Source organism: Hippopotamus amphibius, chromosome 1 (assembly GCF_030028045.1).
Source record: "Hippopotamus amphibius kiboko isolate mHipAmp2 chromosome 1, mHipAmp2.hap2, whole genome shotgun sequence".
NCBI lineage: Eukaryota > Metazoa > Chordata > Mammalia > Artiodactyla > Hippopotamidae > Hippopotamus > Hippopotamus amphibius.
In genome coordinates, this window is record NC_080186.1 from 182,552,437 (window position 1) to 182,571,781 (window position 19,345).

The 19,345-nt window shown below is 41.1% G+C and overlaps 1 protein-coding gene across 1 annotated transcript in view; it reads right to left on the reverse strand.

Moving 5' to 3' along the window:
* The window catches only part of LVRN (laeverin), a 68,946-nt gene extending 52,419 nt beyond the window's left edge, over positions 1-16,527 (reverse strand). Inside the window, exon 1 of the mRNA XM_057737069.1 lies at positions 15,863-16,527. Coding sequence (XP_057593052.1) covers positions 15,863-16,527 — 665 coding nt within the window. The remainder of the gene's footprint in view (positions 1-15,862) is intronic.
* Between the last annotated feature and the right edge of the window lie 2,818 nt (positions 16,528-19,345).

A 19,345-nucleotide genomic window follows, 5' to 3' on the forward strand; every position in this document is an offset into this window, starting at 1 on the left:
TACAGCTTGATAATATCTTCTCTGCTGCTATGACTTCCCACAGCATGTGAATCTCAAGGAGGTGGCAAGGTGGGGAGGCGGGAGAAAGTCAGACTCTTCAGGAGGTGGGAAACTTTCATGCTCACCAAAAGGAGGTGCAGGATCAAAAAGGCGAGGAGACACCAACTCAGGGAGTCACGGCTTTAACAAATCAAGCTTCGAGCAAATCCTTCCAATTCCATGATTAAGGTCTCCAGAGAAGTGAAATAAAAGAAACACTTGGATTTTACTCAACTATTTCCCTCCCTGGTTTTATACACACAAACAAAAAGGGAAAAATCCCTACACCACACAGTCTTTCTGGCTCTCAATCTTAACGGCAAAGGTCAGGGCCAGCCAGCAGCACACACGATCTGGTTATGCCACATCCAAGGCTGGTATTTATTTCTCTTCTCTCTCTGCTTTGGGGACTCAAGCTACCCTGTAAGGATATCGTCACAGAAAACAGAACCATCCACCACCCTTTCCTCCCTTCAAACCTCACTGAAACATGTTATTATGGTGCCTATGAAGTCTGGGTTTAGAGTGGTCAGCTGGTGAGGGAGTTAATTTGGGAGAATTTGTCTCCTAGTGGCTCACTATTGCAAAGCCACTTTCCTGCTCTCTTGTTCAGCCAGAGGATGGTGGACTCACCACTTTCTTGTGCTAGAAAAAGGTCTTAACAGGCAAGATATATGATGCCCTTGGGGATACATCTACTACCATATATAAAAAAGCCATTCAGTACAGTATTTCATTCCAAATTATTTTATGACCTCTGTATGCCTACAGCTCTAGTTAAGAAGTGCTAAATAACATAGCTGGTCAAGGATTAAATAAGACTCTATTGAGAGTTGTCCCCCCAGATTTTTTTTTTTTACACAGTAACAACACTCAGAAATCAAAATGTTTAGTAAAGACAGACGTTACACCACTGGACTGTGGTTCAAGGATTGGCCCGTGAATCATGGTTGTTTATTACTTGTGTAATACGATCTTAAAATTGAAGTTTCCACCAGACGACAAAACACAATAGATGTAAAATTCCAAAGAAAGGTGCCAAACCATGTTATGAAGATTTTGAAAGTAAATGGCCTCAAGAAACTTCAAGCCACTCTTGGGTTTCTCAGCTACATCGAGGACATAGAAGAAGGGTCAGGGAACGTAGAAAAAAGAGATCAGAGAAAAGATTCCTTGGTGGGGAGGGACATTATATTGTCAAGTCCTCCTGCACTCAGGGAGTTGAGAAGAGGTGCAACTCTCTAACCCTGAGCTAGGGAAAGAAAATCCCTTGGAAAGCAGAGCAAGTGTTTCCTAAGGCTGAGAGACTTAGAAGCTGGTGCCTAATTCACTCAAGAAAGCTGAAATTGACACTGGCTGGAGTTGAACTCCTACCAGGTGGGAATCTATTCTGACTGTTTTGGAGGTAGAACCAGGAGAGGGCTGCTCCCTTGGGACCCACATCAGTCCCAGGCGAGGGATGTATGAGTGTTCCCTGGAAGAGCTGTGGGCCCTGAGACACAGAATAAGCCAGTATGAAGACTGTCTTGGGTTCTGTCCAATATAGCCACCTGGATGAGCTTGGAGATGTACTACTGTATGTCTAGAGTCTGAGGAAGGAGTCCCAAGTGACCATCAGAACAGAGAAATAAGGGAAGCATCCTGCAGGGACAACAGAATTGTAGGAGAAAGTGAGCGAACTCTGAAAAGTCCAGGAAAATGACATCCCAAGGGAAAAAGGCATCTGCTAGACCAGAGTGAGACCAAGTGATAAGAGTACTGGTTCAAGTAAGAGCTGCCCTGCGTGTTGCCTCTCCCTGTTTCCCCCAGTCCCACTGGACCTGGTAGGGTTGAAACAACAGCTCTCAAGGTGGAAGGGGAGGACTAGAAATAGAAGGCGAAGAGATGAAAGGACCACTACCTGCTACTCACTGCAGGCTTCTATCCTGAAGTCAGCCCAAGTCAGAGAAGTACGGTTTGAGAGAGAGAAAGGGAGATTTAACAGTAACTGAAGTTCAAAGTTTTGAGTAACACACAGGACCGGATTTTCTAAGCTTTTTGCATCTGGATAATGTTTGTAACTTAGTGACCATAGATCATCTGTTACCTAAGAATTAGCAGGAAATTATGGGTTGCTAGAGTATTCATGCAAAAACAGGAGATATTACTCCAGAGACTAAATTGCAAAAGGACAGTGGGAGAAAAATGACTGCATTTTTTTACTGAACTATGAGGTATGCTTTTTCAACATGCTAGTTACACTTGTTTTCAAAAGATACAGGATCTAAACCTCTGACGGTAAACCATCTCCCAGAGAAAACTGCTCAGCCACATAAAATATGTGGGTTCAACACCTCTATAGGATAATGAACTGACCTCTTTTCTCTGTGACACCAACAATATCATGTGGCTGACACTTGAGTTCACTGACCTTGTTTTGAGATTTCTAAATTCTTTTCTAATATTACTCAAATTTCTCTCTTGTGTGTCATACCCTGAGGACTGTGCCAGATTTCCTGCATAAACAGCGACTGGAAGGGAGTCTTTTTCAATTCACTGTTCACTCTTTGAACACCTCCACAAAATGACTGATTTTGATCGTCTTGGCCTCACTTAATTCGTCCCAAATAAAGATCTTAATGTTCTCCAGCCACTTCACACTAACAAGCCACTCTCACCTTTTGATTTTTCTATTTTCATTTCTCTAAATACTTCCATATTTTCTTATCTTTTGAAAAGGAAATGGTGTGATAAGAAATGCAAGGAGTGTTCCTAAAGGATAATGAACAAGAATAGGATTTATACATTCTCTCTTTCATTGAATTTCAAAATTGGAAGAGACCTTGGAGAGGTCCACCACCTTAACTTACAGATGGGAAACTTGATACCCTGGGAATTTATGCACCTGATTAGATAATTGGTAAGTGGTAGGGATGGTACCAGAACCAGGGCTCCAGCTCCCTTAGCTGTCTCACTAAGTTGAGGAGGCAGAGATGGATGCTCAGGGAGACCTAGATAGCTAGAAATTGCAGGGTAGACTATCAGGGCGGAGGTAGCTATGCAGAGAAAGACATCCAGAAATCTGCATAGAATCCCCCTCTAGTCTTTGGTCAAATGGTAATCTGCACTTCAGGAGGTCAAGCAAAGAAAAACTGTCAGGGATAGAACAGCTACCAGGGAGGGGAAAGTGGAACAATATCCAGAGCTTACATAGTGCTAAGAGTTGCTCAAGCTCCACAAGCCAGAGTATAGACATCTCCAGAATATTTGGATTTTTCAACAGAGACTAGAAGGGTAATGCCTGAGTAGTGAGGTAAAGTAGCCCTAGAGTAAAGGTGCCTTTAGATGCACTCTCAAAGGGCTCAGACTCTCAAGAGATCGAACAAGGATCAAAAGGGTCACCAAGTAACTTATGTGCCTATTCAAAAAAGGCCAGCATTTGTTAAAGCAACATAACAAAATGCAGCACTCAACAACATAAAATTTAAAATAGGAGGCATCAATTAAAAATGACAATATGCAAAAATATTTGGAAACAAAATAGAACAGTTCTAAATAATCCATGAGTCAGAGAAGAAATCAAAAGGGAAATGAGAAAGTATTTTCAACTGAATGAAAATGAAAAAACAACATAACATCATTTGTGGCATATCACTAAAGCAGTAGCTAGTGGAAAATTTATAGCACTAAATGCCTATATTAGAGAAGAAAAAAGATCTTAAATCAATAACCTTGTACCCACCCTAAGAAAACAGAATAAGAAAAGGAAATGAAGCCCAAAGTAAAAAGAAAGGATATAATAAAGATTAATGCATGAAGCACTGAAACAAAGAACAGAAAAACAGTACAGGAAATCTATGAAATAAAAAACAGGTCCTACAAGATTATTAAAGTAGATAAATCTCTAGGCAGACTGATCAAACTTGTTCACTATCAGAAATGGAAGACACCTTTAAAGAGCCCCACTCTCTTCACTTACAGATGTAAAAGGTGAGGTCCTGGGAGTTTATGCAACTAGTTAGACAACTAGTAAGTAACAGGGGTCATACCAGAACTAGGGCTCCAGCTTCCCAAAGAGAGAAGACACAAATGACCAACATCAGGAAAGAAAGAGGTGACATCACTACAGATTCTACAGATATTAAAATAATAATAAAGAATATTTTGAACAACTTTATACTTATAAATTTGACAACTTTGATTTAATGGACAAATTCCTTCAAAACCTTAAACTACCAAAGCTCACTCATAAAAAAATAAATAACCTAAACAGTCCTATATCTATTAAGGAAATTTAATTTGTAGTTAAAAACCATCCCACAAAGAAGTTCCTGGCCCAGCTCCTGGCTCAACCAAGCATCTAAGGAAGAAATAATACCAATTCTACATAAGTTTTTCCAGAAAATTAAAGAAGGAATACCTCCAAATTTATTATTTAAAGCCAGTGTTACTCTGATACCGAAACCAGACAAAGACATTGCAAAAAAAAAAAGGAAAGCAAAACAAAAAGCTATATGTCTCATGAACATAGATGTAAAAATTATTTTTAAATTTTTAGTAAATTGAATGCAACAAAATACAAAAAGAATAATACATCAAGACCATGCGGGATTTATCATGGTCAGGCAAAGTTAGTTTAATATTAGAAAGTCAATCAGTGTAATTTACCATATTAACAAATTAAAAAACAAAAATCATATGATTATCTAAATAGAGCAAATCTAATACTGAGGAATAAAAATTAAAATTCCCAGACTTCTCTTCAGAAATTATTCAAGCCATAAGTCAGTAAAATAACATCCTTAAACTGCTGAAATTAAAAACAAAAACCTTCCATCTAGAATTCTATACTGAGCAAAAATATCTTTTCAAAAATAAAGGAAACATAAAATATTTCAGTCAGACAAAAACTGAGAGAATTTATCACCAGTACACCTGAACTTGAAGAAATATCAAAGTCTTTCAGGTGCGAGCAAAATAATAAAACATGGAAGCCAAGATGTACACAAAGGGATGAAGAGTCCTAGAGATGGCATATATGTAAGTAAATAAAAAGTTTTCTCTCATAAAAATTTATCTTAAAGTAATTAACTGTTTAAAGGAAAAACAATAAACAGTATATGGTGGGGTTTATAACCTATGTAAAAGTAAGATGTGTAGCAACTATAGCACAAAGGATAGGAGGGGGAGAATGGAAGGATATGCTTCTAAGATTTATACATTACATGTGAAGTGGGCATAATTTCATTTGACTGTGGTCTGATAAATTTGGGACACATAGTGTAAACCCTAGAGCAATCCTCCTGCCCTACTTCCCACCTCACCACACATAAAAAGACATAGCTAATTAGCTGGGTTAGTTATTATTACATGGAATATTAAAAGCTACTCAATTCAAAAGAAGAGAAAACTAGAATAAAAACAGTTTACACAACAGAGAGCAAATAGCAAGATGGTAGATTTAAGTCCAATCAACTCAATAACTACCTCAAGTGTAAATAGTCTATAAACACCCCAATTACAGGGCAGAGATTGTCAGGCTGTAAGAGACAACACCATGTTTCGATAAGAAATTCATTTTTATTATCAAGATACATATAGGTTAGGGATTTCCCTGGTGGTCCAATAGTAAAGAATCCACCTTCCAGTGCAGCGAATGTGGGTTTGGTTCCTTAGTCTGGGAACTAAGACCCCACATGCTGCGAGGCAACAAAAGGAAGACAGTAAACTTAAAACATCTCATTTGTTAAAAACAAAACAACATGCCCCAAATGGAATCATTTGGCAATGTCCCACATCACCAAACAAAGACTTGATGCTTAATTACAGTTTCAGCCTCTCCCAGGAACAGAATCTTAAACTACTCAACCTGGAATTATCTAGTCAGCACTACTGAGGTTATCTGTCTGATAAACCCCAGTTGTCCCCTAAAGACAGGTAACTTTGCCATGAACAATTAGCTCTTAACTAGTATAACTTCCTTGTCCTGCCCGCTTCTGTGTATAAAAGTCTTTCATTTTGTACAGCTCCTGGGAGCACCTTCCTATTTGCTAGATAGGATGCTGCCTGATTTATGCATCATTGAATAAAGCCAATAACATCTTTAAATCTACTTGGTTGAATTTTGTTTTTTTAACACAGTCTAAACCCTTTCAACCCACTTATGCCAATAAGAAAAGGAGGTGGCTCTAGTACTGTCATATTTAAATTGTTTTTCATGGAGTTAAATCCCATGCTTCTCACAACCACCCTATACCTTAAATAAATCTTGCACACAGTAAATGAAGAGGTGCATATTAAAAAAATTTTCATAACTAGTAATGGTATAATATCACCCTAATGAAAGGGACCCCAAAGGTGTGCATTTATTAACTGGGATTAGTGATTCTGAACAAGGGTCTCAGGGAAGGCCAAGTTCATCTCCCAAGAGGTACAAGTGGAATATGGTCACCTAATATTCTCAGTACTGCTGTAACCAATTTTACCCTCATGAAGATATTTCAGAAAAGGCCTCCTTACATCTTTAAAATGTCCAAAGACAACCTGTTAGCCATTCTGTAGTCCAGGGCCTTTTGAGTGACTTGTACTTACCAGGAAAGAAAAGAACACGTGATTTTTTAATTTCAATTTTCCTAGGACATCTGTTATCAGATGACTAATCAAACCTTGATGAGCTGAGAAAGTGGCTTTAGCATAAGTATTCTCTGCAATGGGTTCCAAAGGTCAGAAGCAACTGGTACAAGATATAGTTTTGGAGTACATTGTTTTACGGAGTCCTTGGTAATAATTGTTCGGAAAGCTTGGATGAATTGGAATGTTATAAGCGCTAGTCACTCGTGTTGGAGGAAACATTTTTTTTACATGAAGGGAATTAATTGTCAAAATTTACTTACCAGAACTCAGATGTGTAAAGCAATCTGTCCTATAACTTCATAGTCTGGAACCCATGTTGTTATTGATGGTAGAGGGAAAAAATGCAAGCTTGCCAATTACAGGTTACTCGTTACAGATTTTAAAAGTCTTGTTTGAGGGGATACTCATTCAAAATCTGAATTCCCTTTCAGGGCTCTTTTATTTCCTAAGTGCATGAGAACTAAGAAGCTTTCTCCTATACCCAGATGCCAGACTGGGGAAGGGCAGAGAAGGAGGAGACCTCTTGAAAGGAGAGGACTTCTTGGATTTGCCATATTGGTGTGACTGCATTCTCTTGACTGGTACGACTTGTAAACCATTTCTTCATAACAGTCAAGGCTCAGTAGTTTCCACTGATAACATGGCACTCATCTGGGCTCTTGCTCACGTGGCCAGTCCTCTGAGCATGGCTGCAACTCCCGCTGGAACCACACCTTGCACAACCACTCCACAGCATTCACTGCTAACACATTTACTTTGATCCCTGGCATGGTGGCCCCTATTTAGCTCCCTAGTCAATGTCCTTATCCCATATGCAAAATTCTAGATGCCCTGAGGCCTCAAATAGATCACAAGGATAACATACACAATCCAGGGCCCACTGGCCTAAGCCATTCCTACTCTATGAATTAGAAGGCCACACTGGTTGCAGACCATGCTAACCATAAAAGGAAGAACAAATTTCTTGCTCTGAGATCTTCCTCAGACACTCTTTTGGTAATTTTGTTGTAGCTTCCCTTCCCCATTACGTTCTATCCTATAACAGGTAATGCCTTGTTTGACAAGATCTGACAGCCATTTATGATTAAAAAAATAAATAAAAAAGCAACCCAGAAATACCATGAATAGAAGGGAACTTCCTAACTTGATAAGGAACATATACAAAAAACCCTCACCTAAAATCATACTGAATGGTGAAAGGCTAAAAACTTTCTCTCTAACATTAGAGAGAAAGAATGTCCACTCTTACCACTCTTATACAACATAGTGCTGGAAATTTAAGCCAGCAAAGTACGGTAAGACAAGAAAAGAAATGGCATATGGATTGGAATGGTAGAAATAAAACTGTCTCTATATGCAGATGACATGATGATCTACGTAGAAAATCCCAAGGAATCTATAAAAAACAAAACAAAACAAAACAACAACAAAAAACTCCTAGATCTTGCAAGTGAGATCACCAAGACCTAGGATACAAGATAAGCACAAAACTCTAGTTCTGTGTATAGAAATAGATACATGAAAACTAAAATTAAAAATACAATGCCATTTACAATTGCTCAAAAAAATACTTAGGCATAAATCTAAACAGGTACAGGATTTGTATGCTAAAAATGATAAAATGCTGATCAAAGATTTAAATAAATGAACAGATATTCTGTGTTCATGGATTGGAAAATTCAACATAGTAAAGAAAAGCAGAAGAAGAGTGGAAGACAAAAATAGGAACAAAGAACAAGGGCAAAAAAATTGAAAACAGTAAAAAATATGGTATATTAATACAATTGTGTCAATACCAATATCAGAAATGAAAGAGAAGACATCACTACAGACATTAAAAGGATAATAAGGGATACTATGAACTAATTTATGTCTGCAAATTTGATAATCTAGATGAACAGGACCAATTCCTTGAAAGATACAATCTGCCAAAACTCACACAAGAAGAAACAATCTGAAAAAGCCTATATCTATTTAAAAAATTGAATCAATAATTAATAACCTTTCAAAACAGAAATCACCAGCCCAGATGGGTTCACTGGTATATTCTACCAAACATTTAAGGAAGACCAATTCTCTACAATCACTCTCAGAAAATAGAAGCAAAGGCAATACTTCCTAACTCATTCTACGAGGCCAGCATTACCCTAACACCAAAATCAGAACAAAACATAAGAAAACTACAGGCTGATGGCTCTCCAGAGCACAGATGCAAAAATTCTTAACAAAATATTAGCAAATCAAATCCAACAATGCATGTAAAGAATTATACACCACCACCAAGTGGGATTTACCCCAAGTATGCAAGACTGGTTCAACATTCAAAAATCAGTTACTGTGGGACTTCCTAGGTGGCGCAGTGGTTAAGAATCCGCCAGCCAATGCAGGGGACACGGGTTCGATCCCTGCTCCACAAAGATCCCATGTGCTGAGGAGCAACTAAGCCCATGTGCCACAACTATTGAGCCTGTGTGCTGCAACTACTGAAGGCTCTGCATGCCTAGAGCCTGTGCTCCACAACAAGAGAAGCCACTGCACCACAATGAAGAGTAGCCCCCGCTCGCTGCAACTAGAGAAAGCCCGTGTGCAGCATTGAAGACCCAAAGCAGCCATAAATAAATAAATAAATAAATAAATAAATAAATAAATAAATAAATTTATTTTAAAAAATCAGTTAATGTTATCCATCACATCAATGGAATAGATAATAAAAATCTCATGATCACCCATTAACAGATGCAGGCAAAGCATTTGCTAAAACCCAACACCTATTTAAAATTAAAATTCTCAGTAAAGTAGGAATAGAGGGGGACTGCCTAATCTTAATAAAGCCCATCTACAAAAAATCTATAGCTAACATCATACTTAATGGTGAGAACTTGAAGCTTTCTACTAAGATCAGGGACAAGGCAAGGATGTCCCCTCTTGCCATTCTTTTTCAACATTGTACTGAAAGTCCTTCCAAATGCAATGTCAAGAAAAGTAAATAAAAGATATATTCATTGGGAAGAAAGAAATGAAACACTCTTATTTGCAGATTACATGATCATCTGTGTTTTCTACAAAATCCAAAAGAATTGACAGAAAACCTCCTGTAACTAATAAGCAGTTATAGTAAACTTGCAGGATACAAGGTAAGTATACAAAAGTCAATTTATTTCCTATATACCAACAATGAACAAATGGAATTTGAAATTAAAACACAATACCATTTACATTAGCGCCCCTAAAAATGAAATACTTAGGTATAAAGCTAACGAAATATGTACAAGATTTAGATAAGGCAAAATTGAAAACTCTGATGAATGAAATTTTAAAAAGAACTAAATAAATGGGGAGTTATTCCATATTCATGGATTTGAAGACTCAATATTATCAGCATATCAGTTCTTCACTACTTGATTCATAGACCCAATGCAATTCCAATTAGAATCCTAGCAAGTTAAGTTTATGGATATCGACAAATTGATTCTAAAGTTTATAGTGAGAGGCAAAAAAACCAGAATATCCAACATTGTATTGAAGGAGAAGAACAAAGCTGGAAGATTTACATTACCTGACTTCCAGACTTACTATAAAGCTACAATAATCAAGACAGTGTGGTACTGGCAAAAGAATACACAAATAGATCAAGGGAATAAAATAGAGAGCCAAAAAATAGATCCACAAAAATATAGTCAACTAATCTTTGACAAAAGAGCAAAGGCAACACCATGGAGCAAAGAAAATCACTTACTGGACACCCACATGCAGAAAAAAATGAATCTAGACTCAGCTCTAACACCCTTCATAAAAATTAATTCATAATGGGTCATAGACCTAAATGTAAGGTGTGAAATTATAAAACCCCTAGAAGATAACATAGGAGAAAACTTAAATGATCCTGGGTATGGTGATGTCTTTTAAGATACTACCCCAAAGACATGATCCATGAAATAACTGATAAGCTGGACTTCACTAAAATTAAAAATTCTGCTCTGTCAAAGACAATATAAAGAGAATAAGAGGACACGCCACAGACTGGTAGAAAATATTTGCAAAACACACATCTGATAAAAGGACTGTTCTCCAAAATACACAAAGAACTCAAAATTCAACAATAAGGCAACAAACAACTCCATTCTGTGTATGTGTAACTGAATCACTTTGCTGTACAGCAGAAGTTAACACAACATTGTAAATCAACTAGACTTGAATAAAGTAAATTAAAAAAAAAAGAAAACAAACAAGTCAGTTAAAAAGTGGGCCAAAGACCTCAACAGATACCTCACCAAAGAAATTATACAGATAAGCATATGAATGGATGCTTCACATCTTATGAAATCAGGGAAATGCGAATTGAAACAATGAGATACTTACTAGCATATAGGCCAAAATCCAGAACGCTGACAACATCAAATGCTGACAAGAATATGGAGCAACAGCAGCTATCATTCGCTGCTGGTGTGAGTATAAAATGGTATATCCACTCTGGAAGACAATTTGGTGGTATCCTACAAAACTAAACATAAGCTTACCATATGATCCAGTAATTATGCTCCTCGTATTTACGTAAAGGAGTTGAAAATGTATGTCTACACAAAAACCTGTGCATAGAGTTTATAACAGCTTTTTTCATAACTGCCAAAACTTGGAAGCAGACAAAATGTCCTTCTGTAGGTGAATGGATAAACAAACTGTGATACATCCAGACAACGGAATATTATTCAGCACTAAAAAGAAATGAGCTATCATGGCATGAAAAGACATGGAGGAACCTTAAATGCATATTGCTAAGTGAAAGAAGCCATGCTGAAAAGGTGATATACTGTATGACTCCAACCATATGACATATGGAAAAGGCACAAGTATGCAGACAATAAAAAGATCAGTGGTTGCTGGGCACAGTGGGTGGACAGGAAGATGAATAGGCAGATAACATGATTTTTAGAGCAGTGGATATACTCTGTGTGGTGTTATAATGATGGATATAAGTCTTTAAATATTTGTCCAAATAGATAGAATGCACAACACCAAAAGTAAACCCTAAGGTAAACTATGAAATTGGAGTGATTATGATGTGCCAATATAGATTCACTCTTAGTGAAAAACAAAAGAAAGTGCCATTCTAATGAGTAATATTGATAATGGGGGAGGCTATGCATGTGGGGGAGCTGGGGATCTCTGTACTTCCCCCTATATTTTGTTGTAAATCTAAAACATCTCTAAAAAAAATAGTCTTTAAAGAAAAACAATTCTTAGACATTACACCAAAGGTATGCTCTATTAAAAAAATTAATAAATTGGACTTTAATATTAAAATGTTTATTCTCTGAAAATCTTATTAAGAAGATTAAAAGACAAGCTACAGTCTGGCAGAATGATATTTGTAAGCCATATATCTCACAATGGACTCAGATGTAGAATATATATATATAAAAAAAAAATCCCAGGACTCAACATTAAAAATAAATTAGAAAATAGACAAAAGACATGAAGATACATTTCATTGAAATGATATACAGGTGGCAAATAAGCATGAAAAGATGCTTATCTGAAGCAATTGTTAAAATGTGTAAATTTCCAAACCCCACTCAAAACCCACTTCTCTAGCAATTTTTTGCTTTAAATTTTTTTTTTAATTGTGGAAAATATTGGGTTGGCCAAAAAGTTAGCTGGGTTTTTCCTATGCATGTAAAAACCCGAACAAACATTTTGGCTAACCCAATACACATAACATAAAATGCATCATCTTAACTACTTTTAAGTGTAACATTCAGTGGTGTTAAGTACATTCACATTGTCATACGACCAGTCTCCAGAACTCTTTTCATCTTGCAAAACTAAAACTCTATACACATTAAACAAAAACTCCTCACTCCCCCAGCCCTCAGCAACCACCATTCTACTTTATGACTCTTTATGTTTGACTGCTCTAGGTGCCTTACATAATGTCCTCAAGATTCATCTGTGTGGTAGTATATCAGAATTTCCTTTCTTTTTAAGGCTGAATAATATTCCATTGTGTATAGAGACCACATTTTGTTTCTTCCCTTCATCCATCAATGGACACTTGGGTTGCTTCCACCTTGTAGCTATTGTGAATAGTGTTGCTATGAACATCGGTGTACTGACCTGGAATTTTTGAGGGTGTGCCCCTGGAATTTGCATGTTTAATAAGCTCCTCTGATGTTTCTGATACACATTAAAGCATGTATCACTACTCTAACACAGGGTTTCCCAAAGTATAGATGGAGAAAGCTTTTGGGTAGCCCTCAGATACACTATTATATAGACCAGATCTACACATGATAAAGTTAGTCCTTTTTCAGTTTTATTAATCATTCTGATTAGGTCAAGAGAAAGCATTGGTTTGGTGTTATTTATCTTGAACACCTAATTCTAATTTCCCTTTTTTAACAAAGAGAGAGCAGTCTTCAGATTCGAAGCCTTCAGATCCTTCAGCAGAGAATAATAATAGGTAGAACTTATTAAAATGTTTTGTTTTCATTGTATTAGTCTGTGACATTTTCTATAAATTTCAAATGGTTTTCCATCTATAATAATGGTACAGAGTTGCTTTTCAATAGATCTACTTAACATTTTTGTTTAAGTCAAGTAACTTTTTTAAGCAAATAATACGGCCAGAGATATGTGAATACGGCAAAATCTGAAAATAGTCATATGCCAGCGAATGCAGTTTGGGAAATACTGATTAGAGGGACGTTAAGGTTCGGATCTTGCTTTCAACTTTCTACACGTGGAAGATGCACATGTCCCAGACATCCAGTAGATGGCTCCTATAGGGCGGAAATGTGAAGTCACCTGATAAGTAGAGAAAGGCTGAGAACAGGTGGAAAGCATCCCCAGCAACTTCTGAAGCTAGAAAATCATAACCTAAACCTTAGAAGTGTCAAATAGTGTTGCTCTTTGTATTTCCTGGATTGACTTTCTCTCTTCCCTTAGAGTTGAGTAAAATTATTTAAAAACATTAGGCTGTCTGGACTGTGATAAGGGACCATCAAAGAACAGAAGTAAACATGTTCCAACTACTGTAGCTGGAATTAGAGACACTCCAAGAAAAATGTGAAAACAGTGGGCAATTTCTTTGCATGCAGAGATCTTCTTAGAGTCGTATCTACCAGGAATGTGGCAGCTTCCCTGTTTAGATAACAGGAGGCTGCTAATAATTTTACCCTGAGCTAATGATAGTAGCCACCACTGCAAAGATTATATGCCAGTCATGATCCCCCCTTCTTCCCATTTAATTCTCATAACATTCTAAAGGTTGACGCTTATTATGTCTATTCCATGAGGCAACAAACTCAGAGAGGTGAAGAGACTGGCTCAAGTCACACAGTTCAAACTCAAGCCTGCTGGGCTTCCAAAATCTCCCTCATCACAAGTCATCATTTTGTTCAGGTTCTTTGTGATCTTGACTTCAAGCTCAACTGCAGGTTTCCCTTCTGGTTTCAGAAGCAGAGACTCAGAAGAACAACTTCCAGGCAACAACTCCTCTCAGATGCCACAGTTCTGGAGCTCCACCTAGGTCTATGAACATCTGTAGGACTTTATTAAATTTTCTGCTTACTTGAATTTGAATGCTCTCAAAATATGGTTTCTAGTTACTACTAGAGTTGGCAGCACAATAGAAAAATGGAAAGAGACTCTCCTTTTCCGTGTTTGCTAGGGCAGTTTGTCCTGGCCACTGCCCCATTAAGGCAGGAAGATGGAAGAGATGGTGAAGAGATTAAGACTTAGCGAACTGATAGCAGAAAACACTGTCAGCTAGGTGTGCAAAAAACATCCTGTGTTCTCCCCCTCTGAAAAATCCTGCACCTTGAACAATACAAAGTTATTTCAAAAGGTTTCCAGAGCCTGTAAGTCCAGTAACACATTAACCTCATGAGAAACTTTTCAAAACTACTTCTCAAGCATGGATGCATTTTTGAAAGAAAAATCAAGCATACTGTCCTTAAAAACAAAAGTTACAGATTATGCATCCACTTACGCTAGCTTATTAAACTTATCTTAAACCCCTGAAGTTTTGAAAATAGTGCAGGAGAAGTTTTAGGGGGTAATTTAGTGGGTTTCTTTCCCTCCAAGAACATCTGAGAACATTTTCTCTAATAATAATGGGCAAAGTACATGCAGTTGTGTAAACCACAAATACTCCACTAGTGCATGAGTGAAGAAGGAGCTCACCAGTTTTAAAAAAAGACAATTTCCCTGGCGCTTGCCGGAGATCAGTTACGTGGTCCCAGAGCCTGGAGAGAGGCAGTTCTTGAGCTGGAAACATTCCGTGTGGGAGACACTATCGCAAACGAGTGTGAAGAGAACACATGTACTGTATGTGAGTTTGCAGACTCGGAGGTCCCTTGTCATCACTTTTACATTTTTTTGTTTTTGAAATCCCGAAACTCTGGCACAGAGCCAAAGAGCCGGGTGGGGTGGGGATGCCTCTGCTCGCCAGCAAAAAGACACGCGGCGCCCACGCAAGGGGATGGGAGGGCAGGAATGAAAGGGGATTCTGAAGTTTTGGAGAACCTTAGCAAAAAGAAAAAACTATGAAACAAACAGCCCCGACGTGGGTATATTTGTTGCAAGAGCAGCAGTTACGGAGCACCCAGGCCAAAGAGGAAGAGCAGGGAAAACGCAGAAGGGCGCTGGGGAGGAACAGCGGAGCGTCAAGGGTGCTCTAGTCCCGCGCTTCTTCAACTCTAACGCGGGTGAATCACCCGAGGACCTCCGTTAAAATGCATATTGGGATCCTCTTAGTCGAAGGTGAGGCCTTAAAAATCTGCATTTCTAACAAGCTCCCAGATATTGCAGCTATTGCTGGTCCGCAGACCAAACTTTGAGTAGCAAGGGGTTTGCTCGTTGCCCTGAGGAAATTCTGGGTTAGAGGACAAGGAGGTTCTCTGAAGAGGGCAATAAACTTTTGGGGTAGCAGAGACCTTAAAAGGGGGAACGATAGAAACAAACTGGATGGGCAGGGATGGTGCTGAAACCTGGCTAGAGGAAGGACAGCAGTAGTCTTCTCTCCGATCAGTTTCTGAAGGGAAAGGAAGGAAGGAGGCGCTCATCCTCCGATTCTAGAAGAAAACGTCGTGAGGGATGGGCTGGGGTTCTTTGCGAAGGGCTGGAGAATCGCACCTAGGCAACTGGACACTCAGCCGGCGCGGGGGACGCGGGGCTGGGGTCGAGGAGGCCAGGGCCGGCCTGCCCTTACCTGCGCTCACCCTGGTCCGTGTAGAGATTGAGGAAGAGTCCCTCCCTGGTGTCCTGGTACACCGGGCCGGAGAAGCTGAGCTGCAGCTCATAGCGGTCCCCGGGCTGCAGGGCTTCGCTGAGCTCTAGCACCATGTACTGCATGTCCAACGCGAACCACACCTCGTCCACCGGCACGCGGCCCACGGAAGCGTCTCCGGCGTCCGGGGACAGGGGTCCCCGCACCTCAGCGCTCTCACAGTCCAGGAAGAGGCTGTGCAGCAGCAGCCGCGCGGTGGCCACGGTGCAGAGCACTGTGATGTTCACACGGCCAGTGAAGCGCAACGCCGGCGCCGAGAGCTCGTCTGGCCGCAGCCGGGGCCACAGCTCCAGCTCGTAGTGCAGGGGCACGAGCCAGGGCGGCAGGCGCAGCTGGTCCCAGGGCCCCGGGGGTCGCCAGTTGCGCGGGGTGGCCGCCACCTCCGGCTCCAGAGTGGGGCCGGGCTTCGGGGTCCGCGGCGGCTCGGGCTTGCCGGGCGGGAAGGACGCGTCATCCGGGACGCGCGCGCAGTGGCCGTACAGGGCGGCGAGCACGGCCAGCGCCAGCAGGAGCGCGGCAGCCAGCGCAGCCAGCAGCAGGGCTACCACGCGGCTCAAGTAGAAGCCGGAGCTGGAAGGGGGTCCCATGGCCGCTGCCTCGGGTGGGGATGAGGTGAGAGCTGGGCAGCGGCGACGGCTCAGACCCCCAGCCTGGGTGCTCAGTGATGGGACCCCCGCCCCTCCTCTCTCGTACCTTCTCTGCCTTCTCCTGGAGAAGACTGGGAGACAGGAGAGAGTGGTTGGGACCACGGCTTCCCCTCCCACTAATCAGATTCAGGCCCCTGCCTACCCACTCCCGCCCCCGCCAGGGCCTGGGGAAGAGGCGGACCTGGCGCACGCCAGCGCGCCCCTTGGGTCTAAAGGAAAAGCCCTCGCAGAAGAGGCTTCTAGAGCTGGCGCCGCGAGGAGAAGAGTCGGACCAAACTCGAATTTGGGCACCTCCAATGGGGGTATTTGGATTCATGGGATTTTTTGGGTGTGCCTCGGTGCGGTTTCGGGTGTTGTCGGAAAAGGGACAGGTACAGAGCACCCTCAGCCCCTTGCCTGAAGTGATGAGCTGCGGGCTGCACACCCGCCGGTCACCACCTGGGGAGTCGTGCGCTAGGGGCTGGGGTGGGGGCTTACGAACCGGGACTTTGGGGGACATGTTCCGAAACGACCCTGAGAGGGACAGCCGCGCTGTCTGAACCAACTTCCGGAGGCAAATTTTGGCCCTAAATTCGCCTCCTGGGTAAGCTCGGGAATCGCGCGGCCCAGGCAACAAGTGCGAGGCTGGAAACAAGGTCGAGGGTGTCCCGTAGCCTTTCCCGAGCTTGGGAAGTGGGGCTGAAGAGGGGACGACAAGAAACCGGAGGGCGTGGCGTCTGTCTCCAGGTGAAGGAGAGGGGGAAGGGGCACGGCGGGAAGCTGCCTCTTAACTCCGCAACTGCGGGGCACGGGGGGCTTCCAGTCCTGGAGCCGGGTCTGGCTCTTCGCACCCCTGCCCGGGGAAAGAGGACGCCCCGCTTTCGAAACCGACCGGTTTCAAGCACAGAGAATAAGACAGTCCCGTGGCCAGCCTTTCCATTCGGAAACCGCCGGCTGGAATTCGTCTCCCGGGCGGTGCCCAAGTCAGCGAGGTCTTTGGCTTCCTGGGCATCTGTTTGCTATTTAGCGGATACTTCTGGGAGAGTTCCGCGTCCTGTGAGCCGAGTTCCCAGTCTGCGTGCACGCACTCGAGTGAATTGGGAAGGGGTTGCAAATACTCAGGAGGTGCTGGGGAAGAGGCAGGAGAGGTGGTTAAAGAGGTGCTGCTGCTGACGATTTATTTGAGCGTATCCCGTCTTCCGACTCCTTCCGTTTTTTTTCAGAATGAAGACAGTTTTTCTGTCGCGGTCATATAAAGGCCTTCGCTTTTCTGCTTGGAACCGGAGATACAGTTATCTCCATTCCAACGAGGAAACCTTTCCACCTGAGGTCAGAGACAGGGTAAATCAAAGTGATTCTCCTGGGAAAGGTGATCTTCCCCTTTCCTCGAACTGAAATTAATCACATTAGCAAAGACTTTTGGAACAAGCAGGGAGGAGAAAGGATAACACCAAGTTCATGCGGATGGTTGTGCTGTAATCTGGGGACCAGTTGCTTGATTACAGGTTTGGTTTGCTTTCTTCAGAAACGGAACAATCGTATTTAAAAATAATTATGACCACATGCATCACTCTCAGAAGATTCTGGGTAGAGCTGAGGGAGGGGAAGCTCCTTTCGTTTCCCTTTGCAGGACATACCACCAGTCAGGCTGTCAGAACTGTCAGCTACTGCGCTAGCATGGCTCTCTGAGTGCAGGTTATTGCCAGATGGGGATTTCCACAGATATGGAGCTAATTAATTACTGGCCTTACCACTCCCTGGACAATTTCTTGAAGGATTTTGATGGATTCCAGACTCCCAAGGAAAGCTTAAAAAACAAAGGAAAGAAAAGAAAAGAGAAGAAAGGAAATGGAAAGGAAAGGAAGGAAAAGAAAAGAAAGGAAAAGGAGTCAGTAACAGAACTACTTCACCATAGAGGTGTCCCTCCCCTAAAATTTTAAATTAAAAACTCTACTGAAAAGTGTATACATAAGATCTGATTATTTACTTACACTTCTCTGATATCATTAAAGAAAAAGAGATTCCCTACCACATGAAGTTTCAAAGCAATAAAATCACGTCAAATGGCTGAACAATTTAAATAAAAGGAAACTATTTCTGAGAAATCATTAATGTTGCTCAAAAGAAGTTGCAAAATAACATACTGGTTGAGTCATGCTTATCCTAATTTTTAAAGAGCTGGAAAATACTATTACCTGAAATATGTGACATCTCAGTGAAAGAGTAGTTCTGGGATACAGATCAGTTGCCAGGAAAACATTCACTAGAACATTAAAAAGAAAAATTGTTATAATGAGTTGCTCAGAAAATCTACTTACTATTCAGATCAGCTAAAGCAGTGATTCTCCACTGGGGGTGCTTTTGGTGCCCCCCTTCCCTGGACATTTGGCAATGTTTAGAGACATATTTGGTTGTCACAATGTTGCAGGGGTGGTTCTACTGGTACCTAGTAGGTAGAGGCCAGGGATACTGCTAAACATCCTACAGTGCACAGGACAGCCTCCTCCAACAAAGAAATACTCCACTCAAAACGTCATCAGAGCCACTGCTGCAGTACCTGGAGCTCTAAGGTGTAGGCTCCAGAGTTTCCTAACATAGTAAAACGTGAAGAGCAGACAAGGGAGATATTAGTGTCTTTCCCTTTTCATTAACGGTGTTTTAACCAAAAAAAAAAAAAAAAAGTCATCAGTGCTGCCCTTCAGAAATCCTAAACTAAACAATAATCCAAGCCTTCAATATGCTACCCAAGTGAAACTTCTCCTCTGTATCTTGTGTTGCT